Genomic DNA, 26417 nt, shown 5'->3' on the forward strand with positions numbered 1-26417 from the left:
TTTCCAAATCGCTCGAGCGAATAGTCTTCGACCAAGTTTCTGATTATCTTGACCTTTATGGTTATCGTGATCCGTATCAATCGGGATTCAGGAAGGCGTATAGTGCGCTATCTGCACTTATTAGGGTCACTGACGATATAAGGCGTGCCATCGATGATAGGAAATGCACAGTGCTTGTCCTTTTCGATTTAAGAAAAGCTTTCGATATGGTAAACCATCCACTCCTTGTCACTATGCTTGCAGACCTTGGATTATCTAGCTCGGTCTTGAATTGGTTTCTCTCTTATCTATGCGACAGAAAACAGGCTACTGTAGGACATGACGGCAATCTCTCTTCATGGCAAGATGTCTCATGCGGTGTACCTCAGGGTACTGTTCTAGGGCCTCTCCTCTTCTCTATTTTTATTAAGGATATGCCCCTCGCGCTGAAGCACTGTAAGCATATGATGTATGCGGATGACTTACAGATATATTTACATTGTTATCCAGATGAGCTTCCTCAGGCTGTGGAGAGAGTTAACGAGGACGTTGCGACGATTCATGACTGGGTGCTGAAGAATATGCTATCACTCAATACCTCTAAAACGGAAGCACTCATAATTAGCAAGGCTCGGTACCGCAGCTCAATTGAATCATCGTATGTTCCTCCTATCGGGGTTAAAGATGAGGTTATCCCGTACGTCGTCCAGGCCAAGAATCTGGGTGTTATCATTAACAATACTCTGACTTGGTCGGAACACGTGCTGTTTATCTCGCGGAGAGTGCATAATACTCTTTAGCAATTAAAATCCAATAAAGAACTTCTGCCAACTCGCTTGCGGTCCTCGTTGGTAAACTCGCTGATTTTACCTCTTTTCGATTACTGTGCATTAGTTTATTGCGATTTAACAGCTGGTCTGGAGTTCAAGCTAAAGCGCGCCCTCAATTCTTGCGTGCGATTCGTATTTGATGTGGACAAATCTGAGCATATCAGCCCATACTACCGTATGCTTGGATGGCTTGATTTGGCTGATAGGCGCAAGTACCTGTTGGGAACTTTTCTGTTCAATACTATGAGTCTCGCGTCACCTAGTTATATCTCTGATGAGTTGGTTTTCTTGTCAGCAATACGTCACCGATTCACTAGAGGTGACCCAAAGGATCTGTTTGTTCCTTTACACCGAACAACTGTATACCAAAGATCGTTTCTTGTATTGGCTTGTGTCCTCTGGAACTCTTTGCCTACCTCAATTCGTGAATAATCTTCCGTAAATGTCTTAAGGCTAAAGCCTAGGGAATATTTGGCCAGTAATACTGTTTAATTGCTAACTGATACCACCTTCGCCTAATATAATTTAATATGTTGATACTTAATGCATAACTCATACACATATATATATATATATATATATGCTTTGTAGGATTAGCTTTTAGCTGACCAGTTTTGGTAAGGCTCCTCTGATTAGTGTATTCTATTTAATAAGCGCAGATTTAATTTAGATATTTTTTTTTACATATTGTTACATGTTCATTTTTTATTTTTATTTCATTTTATTTCACTTTATTTTATTTATATTTCATTTTATTCTATTTTTATTTTATTTTATTTTATTTTTTGTTTTTCTTTCACCGACAGCTGTACATGTTCAGTGCATTTGTGTTGTCCTTAGGGGGCACATTGCTTCCGGACATTTTGAATAAACGCTTCTCTCTCTCTCTCTCTCTCTCTCTCTCTCTCTCTCTATCTCTCTCTCTCTCTCTCTCTCTCTCTTTCTCTCTCTCCCTCCCTCTCTCTGTTCCTATCTCTGGTAGTTAGACGTGTCACAGTGAGCTCCGCGTTTTATCTCACATATTAACCAAACTACGTATCAGAAAAATTCGCGGCGTGTACCATTCGGTGGTTGGAGTCTATGTGTTTCAACTGCGTAGATTTCTTGACCCTACGCAGTGCAGTTTTACATAATTTCTGCAACTAAACATCTTCGTATAATTTGTGGCATTTCAACGGGCCATTGATGTTGTTACGACGCTGACTGTTTGTGTGTAGAAGACTTTCCGATATAGGTGTGTTGTGTATTATTGTTTAGCCGTCTATTAACGGTCTGTGCTATAATAATCTACTGTTATACACATCTACACTATCTGACCGTCTCACTCCTATTTGAACTTTGGACTCGCTATATCTTATTTTCGTGCTTCTCTCTCTACGTGTGCGTTTGCCTCTCCGTTCGTGAGCTTCTGCCACTGTGAGTGTGTGCACCATACGTCTCGCTCGAGCCTCGCGTACTCCTCCGCTGTGTATACGCTTACCGCTGTGTGTATACAGCAATACGCCAGCTGTCAACTGTGGAATCTGCTCGAAGTTTTTTGGGACGGATAACATCGTACGTTTGTGCTTGGTGGAGACGCATGGCGTCCATGGGGAATGCCTTGGGTGCAAACTCGGGATCTCGTCCGTGTCTGTACTACCTCCGGCCTCCGGTGTTACCTGCTTTTCGTGCCGAAAACGGTCAACCAGTGTGTCTAGTGTCTCAGACGGTCCCCCTAATACATCCGAAGAGCGTGACATACCGGCTCTTAGTAATCAAATAGCTGTGTTCTCAAATCTAATCACCTCTCTCACTAATAAGCTTGTGGGCATTGAATCCACTTGTTACGTGCCAGCCGGTATCCACGGCGGCGCCCTCTCTGCGCTCTACCTGACCAGCGTGCAGTTACCATAAGAGAGCCCTACGTGCTCTTACCGATAGTCGTAGATTAATACCAACGCACTTAGTTACCATCACAACGTCCAAATTCTTATATCAACAGTCCTCACACGCTAGATTAACCGTTATTTCATCAGTCAAATTCATAACATACATGTTATATATATATTTTTTCCCATTCAACCGTAATAACCCAAAATAATAAACCTGCAACAGTTCAAGATAACCAAAAAGACAAACACCGGAAACGAGGGAAGATAAATCACGGATAGCTCACAGAGAAAGAAACCCCTATTCCCAGAATTCAGGATAGCGCCCTTATTTTTAACAAAAACAAGACCAGTCAGCGCTTCGCCGCTTGCCTCTCTTAACCAACCACCTCGCGCCAATCCACCACCGAGATCCCACGCACGAACCAGAAACCTTACCCCCAACTTTTTCATCATCCTCAACCAATCATCCGAGACCCGCGAGAAACCGCGACTCCTTTTGAACTCCTCCTATTTTCCCTCTAAGTCAACCTTCCCAAAAACAGAATAAGTAGAAGAACTTCAGACATCATAGAGTACAGATCAGACCTCTACCGAAATCCTAGAATAAAATCATTATAAGTCATTCAGAACCTTCGAGACTTGTTAACAGTTTGTCACTGCGATAGTGATTAACACCAATCTGTACCACGATTGTAAACCTACCATCGAGAACTAGAAGGAGACCGTTAATAAATGTGTAATTAACCCAAGTGTTGTCATAAATAATTATTTCAATCACGCATAGTGATGGTTGGCACGAGCCCTACCTAACAAACTCTCAGAATTGTAGGCGAGTTGAACGAGAAGATCTGAGGAGCTGATCAGCGGATTCCCGAGATTTACATACACCAACTACGTAAGTCAGGAGAACAATTTAAATCACGCGGCGAATCAGAGTCGACTCGAAACGTTCCTCTCGGAACGTAACACACTATCAAAGTCATTCCAAAATTATCGGAGGAGCTCGACAAAATCGAAAATGTTTTCGGGGATATAGCATCCATTAAAGAACAAGTTTCCGATTTCGACGAATTCCACTCCGATGTTCGCGATTGTCTGGTAAGGCTGCATTCTGTCTCGAACCGACTAGATAACATCGAAGGAACTACAGCCTCACTGTCCGAATCAGTTGACACCTTGTCTCGGCGTGCAGGTGAAATTGAGCAGCGTCCTTCTCCCACAGGTGTACCGCCCCTGGATACCCGAGCTCTTGACCGTGTTACACAGCTGGAATGCGCTCTACACGCCTCTGATCTCATTATCACGGGCCTCCCTGAAGGTCATGTAAACGATCATGACCAGACTGTTCTGGACGTCGCGATTGACCGCACTCAAATTTTGGAAGTAAGGCGCATGCGTTCCACAAAAACCACAGAAGCTGAGCCTTTGCTATCGAAGCGTGAATTTATAAACCAAGCTCCCCTTATCGTCATCGATTGCTCCAAGCAGGACAAAACATTAAAAATTGGACCTGTGGACATTTGATTAGAATTTGACTCTAGCATCACGTTCCCACCACACACTTCTGCCTACTGCATGATCTTGCATGACCGCATTGTTGAATATAATCCGATTAGTGGTACTGTAAAAAAATTGGTATAAGTCAGTTTTGGAATAATAATATGTTCAATTAATATGGATATTGAAAATATTATGTATGTATAATTTCACTCGTTAAAATTTAGAATAAGATAATTTAGAATAGAATAAGAAAACTAAGTGTAATTGATGTTGAATAAAAAAATTGTTAAAAGCATTCAAAACGCCATTTTAAACCTTCCTTCAGGGGTCATTTCCTGGAATTTTTTCAATAGATCTAGCGGGTTTTTACCCTATCCGATTTATGCACGGCTTTCCGGCGCCAAACAAATCTCGACAGGAATTATTTTGTGTGTGTGTGTGTGTCAAATCCTGGGGGGGTAGCGCCGCGGTTTTAGGGGAGGGGGCAGCACCGCGGATTTAGGGGAACGGGGGGCTAGGGGGGGAGCTAGGAGGATGCGCGCCATTGTGTGGTCCAGAACTGTCATATATACACCACTCATACAAATGTTCAAGAATTTTCAGACGCTCGAGTTTGCTACCGAAAAATCTGAAAAAATCCTTGATATGTGCGCAGATATGTTCTGTTAGATTTATGATTTGTTTCATAATTTTCGGACTTAAAACGGCCGATTTAACGTGAAAAGACTGAATTTCGATAAAAAAACAGTTTCGTTGAAAATTATCAGCAAATTTATATTGTTATAAACAATTAAAATGTTTAACTCGATTTTTAACAATTCATCCCACCACGTAGCGCGCTCTTAGTATAAACATCGTATTCCACGTAAAATTTTCGATCAAAAAGGCATTTTTAGTTGATGGATAAATTGTTATTACTATTGGAAAAAAATTAATTTATCTAGCGCGGCACGTCACATCGCCGCGCGGATTCCATTGCACGCCTCATTTTCTTGCTTCGTATCGTTTGTATATGCAATAAAAATGCTAATTCTATATTTTTAATTAAACAATATTATTTATTAGCAAAGAAGAACAATATATAATATATATGTGGCTTTCCACGTCAGATTGACCTGCGGAAAAGTCTCTTCGAATCTGTTTAAAATTCGTGAAAACTTTCTGTTACTTGTCGAGAGTGTTTGTGATTTTTTTTAGATTTTTACTCCACAACACTTATTATTAGACGTTAGCATTCGGTATAATATCTGCGGAAATCGGAAACGTCCGAAGTGTAATTAAGTATTACTCGTAAGCTATTGATTGTATAAAAAAAAGTTGCACATGAAAAAGTTTCAGTTTTGAGTGAACTTCAGCGCTAAATTATGCAAAAAGGTATCGTGGCCGCTGAAACCCCGTAAAAGCTCAAAGAATATTAGTTTCTGAGATTTCTCAAAAGCGGCATAATTTCTTTCGACAAAAATTTCAGAGCATATTCCTTTCTTACTGTTCAAAAACTTGTGTAAAATTCATCATGGGCCGGGATCTGGTTTTCAAGGTATGATTTTTTTTCAGAATTAAAAAGATAAAAAAAAAATTGTCTTTATTTTTTTGTTCAATCTTTTATAAAGTCTTATTTACTAATAAATAATATTATTTTATCAACAATATAGAATAATCATTTATATTTATATTACAGAGAAAAACGATACGAGGCAAGAAAATGAGGCGTGCAATGGAATCCGCGCGCCGATGTAATGTGCCGCGGTAGATAAATTAATTTTTTTTCAACAGTAACAATAATTTCTCCATCATTCAAAAATGCTTTTTTGATCAAGAATTTGACGTAGAATACGAAGGTTATACTAAAAACTCGCTACGAGGTGAGTTAAAGATCGATTTAAACATTTTAATTATTTATAACAATATGCATTTATTAATAATTTTCAATGAACCTATGTTTTTATTACATTTCATTCTTTTAGCTTTAAAATAAAAAAGAGAACTATCTAGCTCAAATAGAACTGGAGTTATGAATTTTTTAAAATGAGTCTCCCCGCCGAAAATCACCAGATTCTCAAATTTTCGACCCCCTCTATTTTCCAAAATATGTGAAAAAAAAAATCCTCGAATACGTATCTCTTTTTTTTCGATGTAAAACCAGTAAAAAAAATTCAGCTGAATCAAAAATGTGTCGGTCAGAAAGGTGTTCGGTTTGCAAATAAATGTCTCAATGCTTAGGCAGATGTTGACCACGATGCAGTAGATAAGGGACGAAATTACTGCATTACGGGATCAAATGGCAGAGTTGGCAGAGTTCACCGAGAGGTCAGAAAGTTAAACAGAAACTGGACACATCACTGAAGACGAGACTCGAGTTCACAATTGGAAGAAGTATTCGAGGAATAGCACAGAATGCCTTGTGCGTGTTGGCGCGGGTCGGATGGATAGGTGGGAGGGCAAGCGCCATTTTTATAACAAGCAACTTGATAATTCTCGATATACGTACCTAAAGGAAGCGTTTAACTGGATGCTTGAGAGATAAGGGAAGACTATAGTACCGATTTTTAGCGCACCCCAATGAGAAATGGGATACGAAATGCGCTCAGAAGAAAAAATAATTATAGATCAACGAAAGAAATTGAAAAACAAAATGAAAAACTGGAGAAGTTTTTGTGATCTAAGGCAGCTGGTTACATAGATAATTGCATCTACAGGGTGGTTGGGAGCAGAAATGAAATACGGCAAGGATTTATGTATTCAGATTTTTATTGAACATTGTCATATGATGAAAAAGTAGGATTATGTATGGTGGCTAAAACAAATATGTACCTATAAAACTCCGAAAGGAGAGTTTGACTGAATAACTCGTTATTATTATTTTCGTACATGCATAACGACCGTTTTAGCGTTTTCTTAACTAGTACTTAAATAGTACTGACTTCCAGACACAGAGAATTCAATTAGTTCTGAATAAAATCTGGTGAAATTAAGAGAACGCGTTACACTTATTGTTAGCTGTAACAGAACTGGGTTGAAGTCAAAAATTGTTAACGAAAGTCAGGTTATACTATACTATACTTGACGATGGAAATTACAAAGAAATGGCCTCAAGTTCTCAAACTTCGAACTGATATTTTGATCAGCACCCATTGTTAGTTTTATTTACTGCGTTGGATTTGAGATGAGTTCTTAAGATAGTAAAATTGTCGCCAGAATCGAATTTTATTGTACAAACTACAACCTGCGTCTAATTTGAAATATTTTCCTCTTCATTTCATTTTGCTCCGTCATATTATATTTTGACTATTATAAAGCAAATTTTAGTGGAGGTGTTAAACTTTTTTCGAAATAGAAACATGCAGTTCAGTTTTATCCTCATAATTCTATAAAAGTATTGGGGGTTCAACGTTTTAAAAAAATTTCGATTATTACCTTATTTGAATGAATATTAGAACGTTTGGTTGCTAATTCTGGTTGATAGCTTCAGCCGCGTCAATAATAGTTGTAAGAGATAATTTAAAAGGTCAGCAAATCTAAAGGGATTCCAAATTCTTAGGTAAAGATCTTAGTACTAATAAAACAGCAATCAAAATTTGAAGTAAGTGCACGTGATTTTGAAAATAAATCAGCAAAATGCAAAATTTGTTAGCTGAAAAATCTCGCAACGTCGGCTAAGTTCATTTTGACGTTGAATTTGAGACATGAGTCGGTAAGTTATAATTAAGGTTATAATTAATGTATTTGAATATCCCGAGGTATATTAATAGGTCGTTAATAAGGCGGACAGTTTGCATCTGTAACGCCTGCAACAATGCAATCATGCTCACGCACTCTATCCGACTTTGCTGCAATGAGTCCGCAAAGCAGAAAACTAATGTTTCGACGTGGTCTATTTAATTGTAAGTGGAGTGTCTCGTCAAAAGGTTCAACAGATTAACCTGTCTCTAAAATGGGGGACTTTCTGGCATTGAATAACGGATGCGGCCAGAATATTTTACAGCTTGTTTCGCGTGGAAATGCTATTATAGCTGAATTGATGCGGCTAAAGGATTACGTGCCGCCAATTTTTAGGTTAGTATTCTCTGTTCGTTTATACCTCTTCATTCTCATATCGTCATTCTGCATATGCATGTAAAACGATATCACGATGGTCATGCTCATATGGAACACCTTCAGCAATTTCCAATTCACATAAATAATACATCCACATTAAGTTCTCACTGAGGCGTCAAACTGCAAATGAGGTATTCATTATTCTATAAACGTCCGTCAATCTCACTATCATAACTTGTCCCTTACACCAATTTATAGGCAGGCGGATCAACGTTACAGCCAAATCATCTTGGACTTCTCCTATTTCAAGGCTGCCGATGCGTATGAGCATAAAATAGAAAATGATTCTGTGAGTCAAAATTGTAATCGAAGCTATAGATGGATGTATTATATCAGAATATAATAGTTTACTCACTAACCAAATGGTCTGACAAACCCAGGTATCGCAGGAACTGGACGAAGAGATGCGTGATACATTTTCAGATATTCTGACTAGATTTTATTTGGCTTTTGAAAGCATTCACAAGTATGTTACCGATTTGAATGCTTTTACCGAAGAATTGGAGGATGGAATATACATACAGCAATCTATCGAAACAATAATGCTCAGTGAAGAAGGAAAGCAGTTGATGGTATGGACATATTGTATGTGTCTGGTCAGCTTTGTTTACTCGATATTAAGGAAGTTAATCAACCAAATATGCGGATAGTGGTCGCAAAAAAGGAGAGAATTTTATTTAAAAATATTTGCAAAAAAGATGCTTACTCATTAGAGATATAATGTAATTTAAGTTCCAATAGTCGTTAGCTTTCTGCTGTATTCCAAAGCAAGGTTATATTGCTGCATGAACTCAATTCTGAATATTATTTTTAAAACATATGTGATTTAATTTTGTCTGAAGCATATTTTCATGTGACATTTTGGAATGATGGAGGAATTATTCCTGGTGATTAAGAATGTTAATTCCAATGGATACTATGCTGAACAGCTTTCAGCTGTGTCAACTTTTTCAAACTGCGCTACAATTTTTTGAATGTGTTATGACTCGATTTGCAAACAACTTCACTTCATCAGATTATTATAGCATGTTCTTTTTTTGAAATTCTCTTCAGAACAAAGAAATCAAAAACGACTTTTTAAGCTATCCCACTTCAAAGAAATTTCCTGTTTACTAGAGAAGTCGGAGAATCTTTTGAGTATCTAAAATTGATCATAGTTTGTAATAATATAACAATCTTTATACAAAATATTTATTCTGATCTCTTTTCTACAACTAAAATTCCATGATTTACTTGAGAAAAAAGTAATAATTCATATATCGAATATGAAAGACGAAAGCAGGATTGCAGAAATTACTTTGAACTCACATCTGTTTCACATAGAAATATCTGATACAGTAAATTGTTGAAAGCAAAAGTTTCTGTTAATTCCGAATTTCACGAAACGAGCGATGTTTTTCATTCCTGGACGCAGTTGGTTGCCCGCAATAAACAGCCAGACAAAGATCAAGAATATAAAAATTCAAACCTTTCGTAATCCCTGATAAAAAATTTCAAAAACTATTTGCTTTCCCACTCATGATCGTACATGATGTAGCAAACTGAGCAATAATATTGAAATCGTCCTTGTATCGCAGTGTGAGGCAGTGTATTTGTACGGAGTCATGCTTTTGTTGGTTGATCTGCACTTCGAAGGACCAATTCGAGAACGGCTGCTTGTTTCCTACTACCGATACAATGTACAGCATATATCAACGACAAGGGTAGATGATGTTTGTGTCCTACTCAGATCAACAGGATTTAGCAATGCACCTTTCAAACGCCCTGCAAACTATCCGGAAGCATATTTTAAGTAATATTTTCCCTCTTTGATTTGAATTGAACATTCACAAAATTCTAGGTTAAAAACTCACAAAATAATTTTTTCGTATACAGACGAATTCCGCTCAACACTCTTCTTGTTGATCTCGTAATAAGTCGCCTTCGCTCGGACGAAATATACAATCAAAGTCTGGCTTTTCCTTATCCAGAACATCGGAGCATGGCGCTAGCCAGTCAGGCTGCTATGCTAGTCGTGGCTCTAGCCTTCAGCCCGTCTACGCTTCACTCTCAAACTTCGATAATGAGAGAAACAGTCGATAGATTTTTTCCGGATAATTGGGTGATCAGTATATACATGGGGCTAGTCCTGAACTTGTGGGACTGGTGGGAGCCATATAAAGCTGCAAAAAATGCTCTCAATAACACGTTTGAGGTTTCAAACGTGAAACAAATTGCTCAAAAGTATGGGCAGAAGTTAAAGGTATGCATACGATGTCTGTACGTTATTCTTCTAACAAAATTCAATGCTAACAAAAAATGTTGAGTAAGTTTCTACCTGTGATTTTCAGAAACAGGTAGCCGATACCAAAGAATTCCAATTAACCAAAAGAGTGGAGGAAAATGCAATCGGAAATACTGTCAAGCTTGTTCGTGACTGTAATGTTACTCTTCATTGGATCCTTCTCCACACCTCAATGCCTGGTATGTTCAGCGAAGGATCCAAACGATCGCGGAGTATCCGCCAACTCGTTATACAGGAATCCAAATACATCGCCATTGAATGTCTCTGGCTTTTGCTTAATACTGCTCAACTAGAGCAAGATGTTAAACAGATGTACAAACAGGTGAGACATGTTAATGGCGCGTATTATTTCAAATAATGGTTATTGAAGAAATGAAATATCTCATTTATAATTTTCATCCTGCACTTTATTTTACACCAGTCTACTTCTACTTAGTGGAACATTCAGCATCTTTGAAATGTTGTACATTGTACAATAGAGTGAAGTGAAGTCAGATTGAAAATAAATTTCCCAAATAAACTCAGTAGGTGTGAAATGATATTTTAAAGGCATTCGAGGATAATGAAATTGTACGGAAGGATTTGCTAGGTCATATTTATTCTACTTGTGAATCTTTTCACTTTGAAGATGTCCAACTTTACAGTTTGTCTATTCGGTTTAAGCACAGCAGATGCTGGGGTTCTTAAGTAGATTTGTGGTTATAAACTCTGGCCTCGGCTTTTAAAAAATTGAAATATCCAGTAAATTCAATGTTCTTTTAGTGAGTATTAATTTTCTACACAGCATTATTTTATGCAATGCAAGGTGAGATTGAAGCGAATAGATATACTGCAGCTGGTGCCATTTCCTCCATCCATTTCCTTATACTTAGACACTGTAATACTAATGTAGAGTCTTAAAGAAAGTGCATCATGAAAAAATTAGTTGCCTTAACTGCTTTGTCAGATAGTCACTTTGTTATCTTTACATTTTGTTTTAATACTAACTATACTTGAACACCTACGCAGCTGCTGACTGACAAAGAAACAATTTGGACTCGTCACAAAGAGATTTGCGTTGAACGTATTTCTGGTTTGGCAGAAGTGTTCAGTGGAAACAGGCCGCTAGATGGGGTAGAAAAGAACGAATGCTTGCAGATATGGTTCAAAGAGATAGGAAAACACGTTGATTCCCTACAGCAAGACGAGGGAAGAAAGATAGTGCAGCTGTTTCAGGCCCTGGAAGAAGTTCAAGGCAAGTTGATTGTCTATGGTTTTTTGTTAATTGTTCAGAGATTGTTGTAACATAAACTTACAGAGTTTCATCAATTGGAGCATAATCTACATATATCTCAGTACCTCGCTGACACTCGTGATATACTGCAGCGTATGCTTCGCACCAGTAGCATAACTGAGGATGTAATGATCGCCTTAAACATCGTAACAGACTGTAGCTACGCATGGAACATTATGGAGTCTTTCATAAGCATCATGCAGGAGTGTATTAAAAAGGATCCACCGATGGTTACCAAATTGAAACCCCTTTTTTCGAAGGTATTATTCTCACTTCCTGATATTGCTCAATACTCATTTTATTAGTAAAAAATGGTAATATTTCGCATTGATGATTTCTAAAAAAAAATCGTAAAAACGTTGTGAATTATGTCCACTGAAAATTGACACACACACGGTCAAAAAGTAAGAACCATGTTATTGGTGAAATGAGGTTTTTTTTCTTAACCTTGAATCCATATCTCAACTGCAGTTCCCATTGAGTTCAATTATTTTTTAACTTCTTGTCAAAAATTCCACATTTTCTATTTACTGTTTACTGATACAGTAAAACCTCATTTAAACGTTAAGCACTTGTACGTTTTTCTTGTTTATACCTTAAATTTTTCTTCGTCGAGGCCATTTGTGCCTATGAACCATGTGAAAATATCTCACTTGCAGGTTTCTCGTTTAACGTTTGGCACATATACTCTACGTTAACCGTCTCATAGCACTGTTCTCTAACTGTTAAACATTATTGCAGCTGATTTTTAAGTCCAGTCTTTCGATTTGATGTTTGCCTACCGCTAATTAACGCACGCGTTTTGATATTTCGTGTTCTTATCTACCGCTGGATGACGCAGGTTGACCTATGTGGCTATTGCTATCCCAAAGACGTTTTGGCAAGTTCAGGTCAGCACCATATCTACGGAGAGATAATTTTTACTTACCGTCACTATATTAACTTTAACCATTCGACAACTAACTTATTTTTTGGATTATGAAGAACACTCTGGTTCAAAATGACCCTGTTCCATTTTTGACATGTTACCTGTCAAATGTATGAGTCCAATCTACCTCAAAAAATTCAGAGATGTAATTTCACTATCTTAGAATGTGATAGTGTAGTTTGTATGTATAAATATAAGTCATAAATACGAGAAAAAATCTGGAAGAGGAAAATTTTTGAGAAGAATTACAGTTTTAGAAGAAAAAGGTACAAGTTAGACCAGCGCAGTATGTTTTTGAATGTTTAAGCTAGCTGTGAAATGCTCGAACTAACTCTAATTAGTCACTTGGGGTGAATATCACCAAACACATTATTCAAACTTCTCGTAGAGTCCTTTAGTATCATAACTTTGCCGATGTTTTACAATATTTAAACAATCAATTGTGATTGGGAAAAACTAAGAGATCTTTTTCTGCGACCCTTAATCAATACCTGGATATTTTTATTAGATTTTTAGAACTCATTGTTGAAGCAGGATATCACTTTTGGAGCTAGGGTGAATTTCAGCCTGTGTGACTGTTATGCGATTTTACTGAAGTGTTACCAATTAGTGTTAATAATATTAGTTGGCAACATTACATGACAGAATAATATTTATAAAACCACTGGAAATCATGAATTTTTCATCTGCTAATCATGAAGGTTTGAAATATTTAGATATTTCGCTTCAACGTTATTCGCACTTATACGTAAATATTGCCATATCCCTTGAAAAACGTATAACTGAAGTTTCACTGTATTTGAAAACAATGAACTATTTAAGATCAATACTTACATGAAGGAAAAGAAGTGAAAAGTTCAGGTACACACAATATATATAAGGGGTACGATTAGGTACATACTTGATATATTTTTAAGACAAGGACTAGTGTGAAATATCATAAAATAATCAAATTAATTAAACGAAAGCAAAAAAATTGTTATGAGAATATTACTCCTTGCAGATGGCATCTGCATTGGAAACTCCACTACTACGTATAAATCAAGCTCACAGTTCAGATTTGTCTTCAGTATCACAGCATTACAGTAGAGAATTGGAAGTATTTGCCCGACATGTTCTTCAAGTTATTCCAGAAACAGTGTTTGGCCTACTTGCACAGATTGTCGATTTGGAAACCAATCATCTCAAAGAGATACCTTTGCGATTAAGCAAGGATAAACTGAGAGAATACGCACAGTTGGATGACAGGCTCAAGGTACAAAAATTAAATTGTCCTCATCATGATCTCCTTATTAAGTCCCCTTTATTGCTACAGGTAGCTAAGTTAACGTACACTGTATCAGTTTTTACGGAAGGGGTGCTTGCCCTAAAGAGTGTTTCATTGGGTATTCTTCTGGTCGATTCTCACCAGCTACTTGAAGACGGAATAAGGCAAGAGCTTGTTGAAAAAATAACCCTTGCCTTGCACAGTGGCCTTACATTCGATGCAAAGTCAAAGGTAATTAAACAGTTTCATTTTTATTTTCCCAGATCTAAGTAGGATCAAAATTAATTTTTTACGACTTATTTTCTGGTAATCTTGATTCTAAAAGACTAGTGAATTGCTGAAAAAATTGGAAGAGCTCGCGGTGGTAATAGACGGCTATCGCAGATCCTTCCAATACATTCAGGACTACATAAATATCAACAGTCTCAAGATATGGCAGGAAGAAGTGAGTCCAATATCTTGAATTGCGATGACACACTTTGCCCTATGTATTCAATCGTAATCGTAAATCGTAATAATAAAGATTTTTCTTGCAGATAACTTTTATAATAAATGATGCAGTTGAACAGGAATGTAAAGGGTTAATATGGGTACCGGGCAGGAGAAACTTGCAAAAGAATAAAATAAACAGTCTGCTAGTATCAAACGATTCCAACTCTATCAATTTCATGGGAAGAATTGTACGCGAATTACTACGCGTTACCGATCCAAAGTAAGTTTGAAACAATTTCAGAGATACAGGTATTCAACATTGTAACTAATACGTATCAGTATTAATTATATAATTATAGGTTAATAAAAATATGTACGTATTATTCTATCAGGACCACTGTGTATATTGAACATACGATTGCATGGTACGATTTGAAGACCCAGACGGAGGTTTTGAATCATAAAATCTTCTCCGGCATATTAAAAGCAATGGGAATACCTGGTTTAACTGGATTAGATAAGCTGATATCCTTTTTGGCATTTACCGAGATTGAAAAGTGTATAAACTACTTAGAAAAAGGATTTCAAGATAAAGTTTGGATCGATGTGTTCAACGAATTTAACAACATCACAGAGAATACAGATACACCAAAAGGTGAGATATTCATATTTTTTACACCTGTGCTCCTGTTAAACTGAGTATATATTCCAAAATTTTTCAACCTTTACACAATAGCTGATATTTCTTTTTTTATTTTAAGGGAAACACTATCAGACGATTTCATCACGCTGCGCGAAGACTTGGCCGCCAATGCTAGATTGGGTTTTGAAAATCGGACACATGCAAATGCTGCGTAAAAAAATAGCTTATGAATTAAACATTGCTTGCAAATTCAATGCCAAACAAGTAGAAATGTCATTGAGGACATTCAACAAGTATGTCCGTTATGTTAAATTACTTGAATGGTTCACAACATCTACGTGTTTCTCGTATACATTCTCCTAAAAAAATATGTGACTATTATTATTAATCTTCGGCATGAGGAGGAAAAACATATATAATAACATATTTGGCTTATTGCAGCGCAATTATATCGGAAATATGCAGTAATCGTGACTGGGATCAGCAGGACCCAGTGCGTAAAGATCTTTTGTTTAATTTGAGCACCAGATTGAATTGGGCAGGCATGAATGATCCGTATGAGAAACAATACGTTAATGCTACGAAAACCAACAACATTGAGATGATAATATTTTTACTCACTGTATCGCAGCTGCCGAAAATTTACTATTCCAGAAAACTTGGTAAGTACACGGTACTAATTGCACGTAAACAATTTATTTCGTTGTCATTATATATGGAAAACTACACCTATTTTTTATTGCAAGCTTGGATCTATTCGAATAAAATCAGGAATATTTACCGCTTGAATGTAACCTTTATTTCATATCCGTAAGGGATTACATATTTTCTATAATTAAAAAAAAAATATAATCAAAAATTATTTTAATCAATCTTGAGGTATGTGAGAGAACAATATTTGAACTATGTTTCATAAACTTTTTATCCAAAAATGTTGAAAATTCAGTCGTTCTGAACTGGTTTTCGGAAACCCAGTATTTCCGCGGTGGACACGACAGTTTCTGCTTGCTTCATCCGAAATCAAAAAAATGTAATATTTTCTGTTAGTAAGTGAGTATTGCTAGTGAATGAACGAAGGATTTTAAAAATGAAATTTGAATTTCTGGCAGAGCTTTTTGCAAAAAAGTGCGATCTTCGGTACACTTTACACCATGTATTGCTTTATAAAATAAGTTGTCATCGAAAAAAAAAAATCCTTCGTTCATTCACTAGCTATACTCATTAACCAACAGAAAACATTTAGTTTTTTGATTTCGGATAAAGCTAGAAGGAGTTATCGTGTCGACCGCAGAAATACTGGGTCTCCGGAAATCAGTTCAGAAAGACTGAATTTTAACATTTTTGGATAAAAGTTTTACAAAATTTAGTGCAAATATTGTTCTTTCATAGACCTGAAGTTAGATGAAAATAATTCTTTTACTACATCAAAAAAAAATTATATAAAAAACGAATTTTTTTAAAGTTCAAGCCCCATGCAACTACTTGGGGGGAGGGACTCTGCAAAAATTTTGATCGTAGTGAGTTTTTCATTTTTGACATGATTAAAAAAGATGTTATCTGGTTGGAATGAATTTTTGATCACATTTTTAGTAATTTCAGATTCGGAAATCTCAGTGTTATCGAAATTTCACCTGACTCTCCCCTCAAGTTAGCAATTAGATGAATAGGTTATTCTAAGAAATTGAGAATATGATCATTGGGATGAACAGTTTCTGAATTTGTTTTCGAATTTTTTGTCCAATAAAATTCCTGGTTTGTTACAAATTTTGAATACAGTTTTCAATTATGATTCATTGTCTTACTGAGTCAATGCATTGTCAGAATATTTTATACAAAAAAAGAAATATAAGTAAAATGGAGATGAATACATAAATAAATAGAATACCTGAAATACACACCTATCGTTAATTGTAAAAGTGATTCACTTTTGTTACTTTACTCAGCTAGTCTTTTGAGCAAAAAGGCTCAAGATCCCGTTGATGCAGTCGTTTTCGTCATAGGAGTTCAGACCATACTACATCAATGTAATGCTGCCGCAAAAGAGGATTATGTATCACATCTTTGCCAATATATCCTGTCCTTTGAGATCAGCGATGGGTAAGTACTTTTCTTCGTCATTACACTCATAACTCAATTGGTGATTTACGTATCTAAATATTGAAATGATGTTTTAAAACTTATTCTCACCAAAATATTCAAAATACACTTGGTTTGACACGATAAGTGACTCTCAAAAAATGCTATCGTTATTTTTTCCAACTTGATCGTGAACTGTGTAATGATTTTTTTAATAACTTCTCGGAGATTCGTGCTTTCCATAAGGCTACTCGGTGGAAATGTATATACATTAGGGTACTTTTTTTCGGACTATTTTTTTTTTGGAGCGTACTCCTTAAGAAACGATTTGAGTTATAGAACCCGGTACGGAAATTATGTGAGGAGTAAAATCAGGTGTAACACGAAAACTTGAGGCGTTATAGAAAGAGACAAACATATATATTGAACGTGCAAAAGAATGAGATGGAATACATTACACAGCGTATCCTATACTCGGAGTCTCCTGTTTGTGCGGTGCTTCGTAGTCTCACTGTGTAGTTCACTACCTCTGGTCTGAGAGTTGAATGTGTGCGTATGTTTGACGTGTGTGTTGTGTGCCTGCGTATGAATTTATAAGACGTGACGTTATCACGTCAAAATATTTGAAAATATGGGAGAAATTGATTTAGATGATAATGAAGAAGAATCCGAAAAACACATCGATGCGGTTAATTGGTAAGCTTATCGTTTACATTTATGAATAATATACATTTAAAATACGAACAACTAGATCTTTTATTTAGTGGTTTTATTATTTTTGATTAATTGGTTTAATATATTTTATTCAACGCATGCCCGATTCTAGCGCTTTCTCATGTCTGCAAAGTAAACCTCTAAGTGGCTGTTTATCGACCGGCGCTTAATAATATTAAAAAATCAAAGTAGATTTCGTCGTTTTCCACCGAGGTCGTATAATAGTGCTATTATAGGGGCAGTAGGAATAGCTTTAAATTTACGTGCGTCCAATAATGGAGACTGGTCGGTTATCTGCGCTCTACAATTACCATACAAGCAAGTTCAATTTCCTGTAATTTTTACCAAGAGTGTTTGTAGAACGGTTAGTATAATAAAAACTAATCAGTGTTATTATCAAGGTGCACTATTTGATTTAAATAATATTATATTTAATAGTAATTGAAGTAACCTGTTAATTATTAAACTTACTCTATTAAGTCCTAAAGAAATCTAGACGTTTGCGCCGTGACGCTAAACAGCCACGGACTTTACTTTGCAGATTATAAGAAATCGCTAAAATCGGGCATTTATTGAATAAAATACAGTTCACAGTAGCGCACTTAGGTAGTCATTATCCGGCCAGGACAATTGTTTTAGCAGTCATCTCCGGGTTACATGCACGGGCCTTAGGCTAAAAACATTGCCCTGGCCACATAATGACTACCTTAGTATGCTAACTGTGAAACATACTATTCTATTTATATATTATTTTCATTACGTATATTAACCCTTAGCGGCACACATGTTTCCTTACTTACTGTCGACTTGAATTTTGTACTCGAGGGTTTTTGGGGTCGCTGATTATGAATCTGCACTCAAAATTTGAAAATTCAAGATGGCGGATTTAATATGGCAGACCAAACGTGCAAAAACTCGTTTGACGAGAGCGAAAGTTCGTACTCGGGGGTTTTCAGAGTCGCTGATTACGAATCCGCACTCAAAAGTTGGAAATTCGAAATGGTGGATCCAATATGGCGGACCAAAACGCAAAAAGTCGTTTGACGAGAGCGAAAGTGGGTACTCAGCCGTTTTCAGGATCGCTGATTACGAATCCGCACTCAAAAGTTAGAAATTCAAGATGGCGGATCCAATATGGCGGAGCAAAACGCAAAAAGTCGTTTGACAAGAGCGAAAGTTCGTACTGAGGGGTTTTTGCGGTCACTTATTACGAATATGCACTCAAAATTTGGAAATTTTTGAAGTAATATAAATAATCCGAATAATTACAGATACATGTTTGTTTCTCTTATCACTTTGCAAGATGCGTTCATTTACCCTCCTTTCTATTCAATATATATCACAATCATCGGTCGTAAGGAGTAAACTCCAGTCGTGCATCGGAGCTGACACACACACTTTTTTTTATTAAATTTTATAATTAAATTTCCTACAAATGTTCTATTAAAATTTTTTTTTTAAATTAACCTGTGGGTTGAGCTATCAATAAAATAACAAGAAGAAAACAAGAAATTTTGACAAAATTTGACTTTATTGATCTGTACTGCCTCACCGGTGTAAGTTACAGTTAAGTCGTAATGGGCACGTTTGTGGAGCGCTTAAGCCTGAGTAATTTCCAAGTTCGGGCGATATGATAGCACAAAATGCGGCCAAGTTATAGAAATTTGAAAAAAAAAAATTTAATTTTACATGTAATTTAAATGAGAAATCTTCTCACGTTCTGGGAGAGTACTTAATACTAAAATTAAGGGCTCAAATTTTGAGGAAATTTTTTTTAAGCATTTCCAACAAAATTTCAGGTCGAGAGCGAAAAATAAAATAGTCCCAAAAAAAAGCACCCTAATATGTATATTAGTGTTTCAAAAAAAAATTAAGGGATTTTTCTTAACGCTACCTGATAAAATGCCTGTTTGGGACCTAAAAAATAGGCCGAGGAGCCAGGGGCCCCGTCAGCTGCCGGCAGGTGTGGATAAACTATCTCTCTGAGTGAGACTTTTTTGTCACACTTATTTAAAATCTTCATTCACGTCAGGGGGTTGTTAAAAACCGTTCAAACCGTCTGACAATTGACATATATTTTTTAAATTGTTTATTGAATATACCATAAAAATTTTAGGATGTCTAAAGTATATTTTTTGGGTATAGTAATTAAATAAATTCGGGGGGAGGGTCAGGTCATACTTTAAAACTCAAAATCTAGTCTGGGATTGTTATTTATATATTACAAAGCTACTAAAACAGAAGATCAAAAAAATTCAACTTGCCCAAAAGATATTTTTTGGGTTCATTTTTTTTCAAATCTAATAGGTTGCGCAGTAGCAAAATAACCACAAGACCTCTACCAGACCCACCATTCCAGATGCAGCCATAGTAATAGTGTTGTTTTTTTTATTATTTTAACGTGGGCAAAACACCTTCTCTAAATTTGTCATCAGCTCTTGGACTATTAGTGTTTCTGTTTCGAACGCTATGGCAGAAAAGTGGAAGTTATTATATTCTCTACGTATTTCAAAGCATGTGGTATTTCTTTTACCTCGCAAACAATTTGGTGCAACTGATTTAAACAGTTACGCCTGCAAGCTCCGGTTAGATCAGCAAAGTATACATGGCATTCGATCGATGTAAATTTTTTGTTGGCTAGATTCATGTAACTCATTTTATGTGAAGTACCTAATTGTTTTTGTCAAAAAACACGCGACTTGGAGGAACAATACATAAAATTCGAATGAATTGATATTTAGTTGACTCAATTTCGGAAACACATCAAAAGGTTCATTTCGAATCAATACTTAATTTACTCTATTGCGATAAAAAAGACTTTTGTTGAATCAAGGGATTCGCTTGACTAAACCACTTTGACAAACTAACTAAATCAAAATTGTTGAATTGAAGTCATCGTATTCAGAACAATTAAGGGATACTAGATTGAATAGAATTCTTTTTCCTCCCTGCACGCTCGGGAATCGCGGGATTATTTGAATATGTATTATATTGTTGGTATATTTTTATTTTTAAGTTTAATAATTTGCAAAAGATGCCCCCCGCCCCCCGATGGTGTCCAGGACACGTACCCAACTTGCCCCACCACGCACTGGTACGCCAGTGTATGTCACTGTTGTAGCCTTCGATTCGGCTGATCGTCGTCAATCAAGCATCGTAGATGGGTGCGTTTTTACGTCTCCTTTCTTCTTTCAACCCACTTATCCTTTTCTCGATCCATCTTTCTCTCTATCTCCCTTCATGCGACAAGGGGAATTATTCAATCAAAATAATCACATTTCACATTCGGCTGATGATCCTCAATCAAGGTTCGTAGATGGTTGCTTTGTTACATTTCCTTTCTTCCTTGAATTCGCAATCATCATCTCCGTTTTCCCGCATTTTATGTACACAATAGACAGACCTTCAGCGTAATAAATTCACGATAAAAAAACATTATTTTTTCCTTAATTTTTCTTTTTTACTATGGTACTTTTTATGATAGTAAAATTGTGAAACTATTATTTTTACAATAATACGATTTCTCTGATAAGATTCTTCGGTAACTCGTATTTTTTCAAATTTTCTCAACGGTACGCCGTAGTTAACAAAGAAGAAAACCACATTTTTTTTGTATAAAAACTGAATTATTGAACAAGTTTTCGTCGTATTATTTCAAATTGTATTCTGTTCTTTCTAAATATTTGGTATATATATCTCACTATCTATAAAAAGATCTTGTTGAATTCATAATCTTAGCTTTTGAAAGACGCATGAAGTTTGCATTTATTCACGGTACTCTAATATAGTTTACGAAATAAAGAGCTATTTTCAATTATTATCGTGGTCCAGATCACCGGGAAGGTGGTTTCCGTCGTCCAGGACCAGCGCTCCGTGGTATTCGAAAGTCTTGTAGTTCCTCTTCATGGTTTTCGGAGTCTAGATCCTGCGCTCCGTAGTTTCACGCATATACCGTGTCTGCATAGGGTTTCCTCTTAGTGACTTTGAAAACAAAGTTTTCGACGGCATATATTAATACTATAATTCAGACTACTGTAAAGATTGATAAATGTTTTTATCCAAATGTCCAGATAAAAGCGGATACGACATTTTTGATCCGTGCCTATCGTAAATTTTGTTGAACAGATAACGATATAATCGGGTGGATTCAAAATTTTCCTGTCCGTCTCTGTTTCAAATTTTGATCGACAATACAGAATGAGGACAAGTGGACGTATGGATTTGGGATTATCTAATGATCGCCAATCACGCTTCGATGGTTTCTTTTTTCGGTCCTTAGTTCTTCCTTTATTTACTACCTTTCTCTCTGTATCTTCGTCTGCCTCTCTTCGTCTCTCTGTCACTTCAGAGATCTGCACAACGCATTACCATAGACTCACTGCTTCCCCGCCTCGTGAATGGCTTTTGTTTGATAGAAAACGTAATTTATAAATAATCTATTAATCCCTTTAAAATCGTAAACGCAATATACTTACTAATTTTATCCAGGCGATCCACCAATTATGGAATTCAGAAAATCTAACTCTACTCAATCTTTTGCAGATATTACATTCTAGACCAGAAAAATCATTATAAAAACTTGACTTTGGAGTTTGATCATTGAAATCACTGATCTTATTCGCGGTTCTTTTACAATGGCTGAATGTTACGAAAAAAATCGAAATGTTACCGAAACTAAGTTGGAAGCACTAGGTTACCAAACAAATACAATTCGAATATAATTAACGAGAAAATGATAGCTAAATGCTTTTTTGTGGTAGTATAATTTACTTCCTGCTTTGATAAGCATCTGCCTTTCATTGAGATCAGAAATTTCTCGCACATTTTATTGACTGGTAGAGCAGTTTCTTTGGGCCACAGTCACTTGCATCAGTTGTCAATTAGTCCAGTCAATCCGTGCTCAAAAAGGGGGTAACCGTGCACTTTGGGTAGGCAACGATTTTTTTTTTTTTTTGTATCGTAAGGTCAGCCGTGAGTGTAAAACCGTGTTTTCGGGACGGGGGGGTGTTGTCATTCAGCCGCCATCTTGAAATTAAGGGTGTAATTCTTTTTTCGATATAAAAAAGCTAAAAAGCATTTTTACTGTAGGATTTCAAATTTCTGAGTTATCTCACCTTACAGTACTTCGTCTCCTTATTTATCGTATTTTTCTGCTGATAATATGTTTATTATTGATTTTAGATAAAAAAATTATAAAATAAAGTTATAAATAATTGTATAAGCTACAAAAATGCTCTTCACAAAATTTTTGTCAGCCTCACGGTTCCGGAGATATATCGCAAAAAGAATTACACCCTTAATTTCAAGATGGCGGCCGAATGACAACACCCCCCGTCCCGAAAACTCGGTTTTACACTCACGGCTGACCTTACGATATAAAAAAAAAAAAAAGAAATCGTTGCCTACCCAAAATGCACGGTCAAAAATTATACACAAAATATTTATTGACAATTTCAAAAATTCGCCATTCTATAACAGAAAGCAGTAAGGGTTTGGAAAGTCTTATAAATCATCTTGCTTTCGACTTGAGCAAGAATTACCGATGTACATATTTTAGTCCAGTCAATCCGTGATTTTTGAATTTAAATTTTTTTAAAAATAATTTTTGAATCACGGATTGACTGGACTAAAATATGTACATCGGTAATTCTTGCTCAAGTCGCAAGCAAGATGATTTATAAGACTTTCCAAACCCTTACTGCTTTCTGTTATAGAATGGCGAATTTTTGAAATTGTCAATAAATATTTTGTGTATAATTCTAAATTACAGAGGAATAACTTACATTATTTGGACAGACTCTTAGTGATACATAAAGTATTCGGTAGAGGAGTGTCACAAAAATTTTGAAACTTCTACATTTGCGGTTGCGTATATCCTGCACTCCGAATCGATTTGATTGCAATTTAGGAAAGAAAATGCACTGTTCAATGAAAATTCGATGCAATTTTGTTGATTCGCTGGAAGTTCGAACTACTAAAAACATTTACAATTCTGAGAATTTTCCACCAATTTTTATAAAATTTGATACACGAACTTTCGTTTTCAATGTAGGTGTATTTGTTTCTCTGTCGGTATCATTCGCCACTTGGAAATTTTACACGTACGATAGTTTATCCGGGTCTCTCCTGTTCGAACATCTGATAAACTAAACCGAGTTATTGAGGACTAACATCGCCTGGAATTTGCCTGGATACGAAATGTCTATTTTCATTCGGAGTATGCGAAAATATATTTTTGAATTTCAGGACAAAATTGAAGATTCTCAAAACACGCTATTTTTGATTTTCAAATTCTTTAAAAAAAACACCGAGAAGAAACCGCAAATTTTCACCCTTGAATCAACATGAGACGAAATTTATTTGATTTATTATTATTTCTCAAACAGAATTTACACATATTGTAGTTGAATTTATTTTTGACCGTCATGATTGTAATTGCACTGACTTCGAATCTCGCGTTTTTCTTCCTCCATCCTTTCATGCCACAAGGGGAGTGAATTAATCATATTCATCACATTCCACTCCATTTAGACGAAGATTTTATACTGGGGTATACAAACTATACAACTTCAAGAGCAATTTATGCTATTAATAACGACCAATCGTTTTGTAATATTCTAATGAACTTATGAAGATATAAGTATGAATGATTATTTTGATATAATGTCGACGATCCGTACATTTCACTTACCAGATTATAAAAAGTTACATACCTATGCTCCTGTTGTTACATACAATATTCATTGTATCGAATTTACAGTTCGAAGAACGCTCAAATCCTGGAGGAAGAAGGTATCACCGGACTGAACTACTTAGAGGAGTTCGTAAAGTACTCCAATTTACCAAAGTCAGCTATACTGAAGCACATTCCGCTCATTCTCTTGGATCAGTATCACACGAAGACTATGAAGTAGATTACGTATAGATCTTTAACTGAATGCGAATTTATCCAAATATTATTGTACAGAGGTGTAAAAAGTTTCCGATGAGAATAAGATCTTAGAAAATAATTATACACGTGTACAGTATAGACATATACATATATCGACCCATATTTGTGCAAAATCACGCATATGTGTAATTCGCATTAGAATGATGATGCTAATGCGATCAGTCGAGCTGGAACAATAAACGTGTTGCTAACAGTTCCTAAGGCTGTTGGTCTTATATAAAACGCAGTACCCATCCTTGAACCAACTTTTAACGTTCTAATGCCGCACTATGACAAGGGGAGTAGTTTTTCTCGTCTGTATTCCAACCTCTAGTCACGAGCACGAGTTGATTTACGGTGTTCCTATCGAACGGGGAAAACCTATTAATCCGAAACAGTGCAGTACCCTGTCACAACCAAAACTTGACCTGGATCTAAGACACAAGAAAAGTCCCAAGGATCTTCCGTCATTAATCAGTAAATCGAGAGCTGATGTACATGGTGAAGCCATCAGGAATACCTCTGAAAATGAGTTCATTTCAATGGAAACGGTAAGTGACACAGCTTTTACTCTTTATTACACTCGTGATTACCATTGTTACACGTTACATTTCAATCTAGAGGAATGGTGAAATATCTGGGAAAAATATGTTTCGTAAAAAAATGTGTTAGATGAAAGTCTTAGGGTTTTGAGGAAAGCATAAGATTGTGCTACCAACAACCTTCTTATTGAATTTTTCAATCAGTCAAAGAATTTTGTTGCGATATGGAATGAAAAAGAATGAAGCTTCCCCCGTGAAACAGAAAGTATTCCGAGAATAATTTTTATTCTATGTGCTCACTTCCATAGCCATTGAATAGATCATAAGTAACGTGTTTTTGAATACTGATTGATTCAGAGCTGTATTTATTAAATACTAAAATTAGTACTACGAGTGCGGATTTGCGTCAGGGCAAAATTACCATTTTTTGGGAAAAGTCTGGAAAAGTCAGCAAATTTGCTCTGGCTTTGAGTCAAATGAAAAAAAAGTAAAATAAAATTTTACTTTCAGTTTCAAAAACTCAGAAGTTATGGTGCTTGGTTTCAGAGTTGAGGAGTAACGCCAAATTCCAAATTCGAAATAAGCGAAAATCGATTCTTATCGTTGATCACCCTACATTTCAGTACAATAGCGGTAATTAAAGCCTCAAACTGAAGATTTCACGTCATTTGGTACAAAGATAAATGCCCTCATTTCCCTGTTTCATTTACCAGTAAAATATGTTTGTAACCTCTTCAAACTGAAAAGAACCTTAACTTTAAAGTTATTAAACTTAGTAGCAAAAAATTTTTTTCCATTGGTCTCAAAATCAGCCCTGATCTTATGTAATAAAACCAAAAGTTTTCTTATTAAACAATCCAATTGTACGGCGGCCTTCACGGCACCTTATTGCATTCACTAATAAGTAAGAAAGTTTCTACTGGCGTCAGCTTGTGTCGCCTTCCATAGTGTAAAAATAGTGTCAGAAGTATTTATGTATGAAACCTATTTTTTCCCGAGATATTTGGCCATTCCATTTAACACGGGACAACCACATGTAACTCTTCATTTAA

The 26417-nt window shown here is 36.0% G+C and overlaps 2 protein-coding genes and 1 long non-coding RNA gene across 4 annotated transcripts in view; 2 read left to right on the forward strand and 1 right to left on the reverse strand.

Moving 5' to 3' along the window:
• The first annotated feature begins 8001 nt into the window (after window positions 1–8001).
• Window positions 8002–24920, forward strand: Strump (WASH complex subunit strump). Of its 2 annotated transcripts, XM_046610573.2 has the most exons (17): window positions 8002–8233; window positions 8474–8564; window positions 8656–8847; window positions 9853–10067; window positions 10151–10517; window positions 10606–10881; window positions 11568–11793; window positions 11857–12092; window positions 13764–14015; window positions 14076–14258; window positions 14353–14472; window positions 14564–14739; window positions 14852–15114; window positions 15221–15395; window positions 15544–15764; window positions 17046–17199; window positions 24653–24920. In XM_046610573.2, exons 1-17 carry the CDS (start codon window positions 8112–8114, stop codon window positions 24804–24806), a joined length of 3423 nt encoding a protein of 1140 aa, XP_046466529.1. In that variant the 5' UTR covers window positions 8002–8111; the 3' UTR covers window positions 24807–24920. The 2 variants fall into 2 exon arrangements, with proteins under 2 accessions (XP_046466529.1, XP_046466531.1); XM_046610575.2 differs by lacking the exon at window positions 14353–14472.
• Window positions 11637–12742, reverse strand: LOC124211485 (uncharacterized). The gene is made up of 3 exons (XR_006881459.2): window positions 12428–12742; window positions 11855–12169; window positions 11637–11777 (listed from the first exon to the last, which is right to left on the reverse strand). It is a non-coding gene; the product is annotated as an uncharacterized lncRNA (long non-coding RNA).
• Window positions 24921–25095: 175 nt separating the features above from the next.
• The window catches only part of LOC124211484 (uncharacterized), a 66466-nt gene continuing 65144 nt past the window's right edge, over window positions 25096–26417 (forward strand). The window contains exon 1 of the mRNA XM_046610576.1: window positions 25096–25374. Within this exon, the coding sequence (XP_046466532.1) occupies window positions 25114–25374 (261 nt within the window). The 5' untranslated portion in view covers window positions 25096–25113. The remainder of the gene's footprint in view (window positions 25375–26417) is intronic.

The sequence above is a fragment of the Neodiprion pinetum genome, chromosome 2 (assembly GCF_021155775.2).
Source record: "Neodiprion pinetum isolate iyNeoPine1 chromosome 2, iyNeoPine1.2, whole genome shotgun sequence".
Lineage (NCBI taxonomy): Eukaryota > Metazoa > Arthropoda > Insecta > Hymenoptera > Diprionidae > Neodiprion > Neodiprion pinetum.

Bases quoted from the DNA above. Each gene is read 5' to 3' on its own strand.
- Strump (XM_046610573.2), top strand. From the start codon at position 8,112: ATGGGGGACTTTCTGGCATTGAATAACGGATGCGGCCAGAATATTTTA. The intron at 10,068-10,150 runs GTAATATTTTCC...TTTCGTATACAG, and splicing joins TATCCGGAAGCATATTTTAA to ACGAATTCCGCTCAACACTC. The intron at 14,740-14,851 runs GTAAGTTTGAAA...TTATTCTATCAG, and splicing joins CTACGCGTTACCGATCCAAA to GACCACTGTGTATATTGAAC.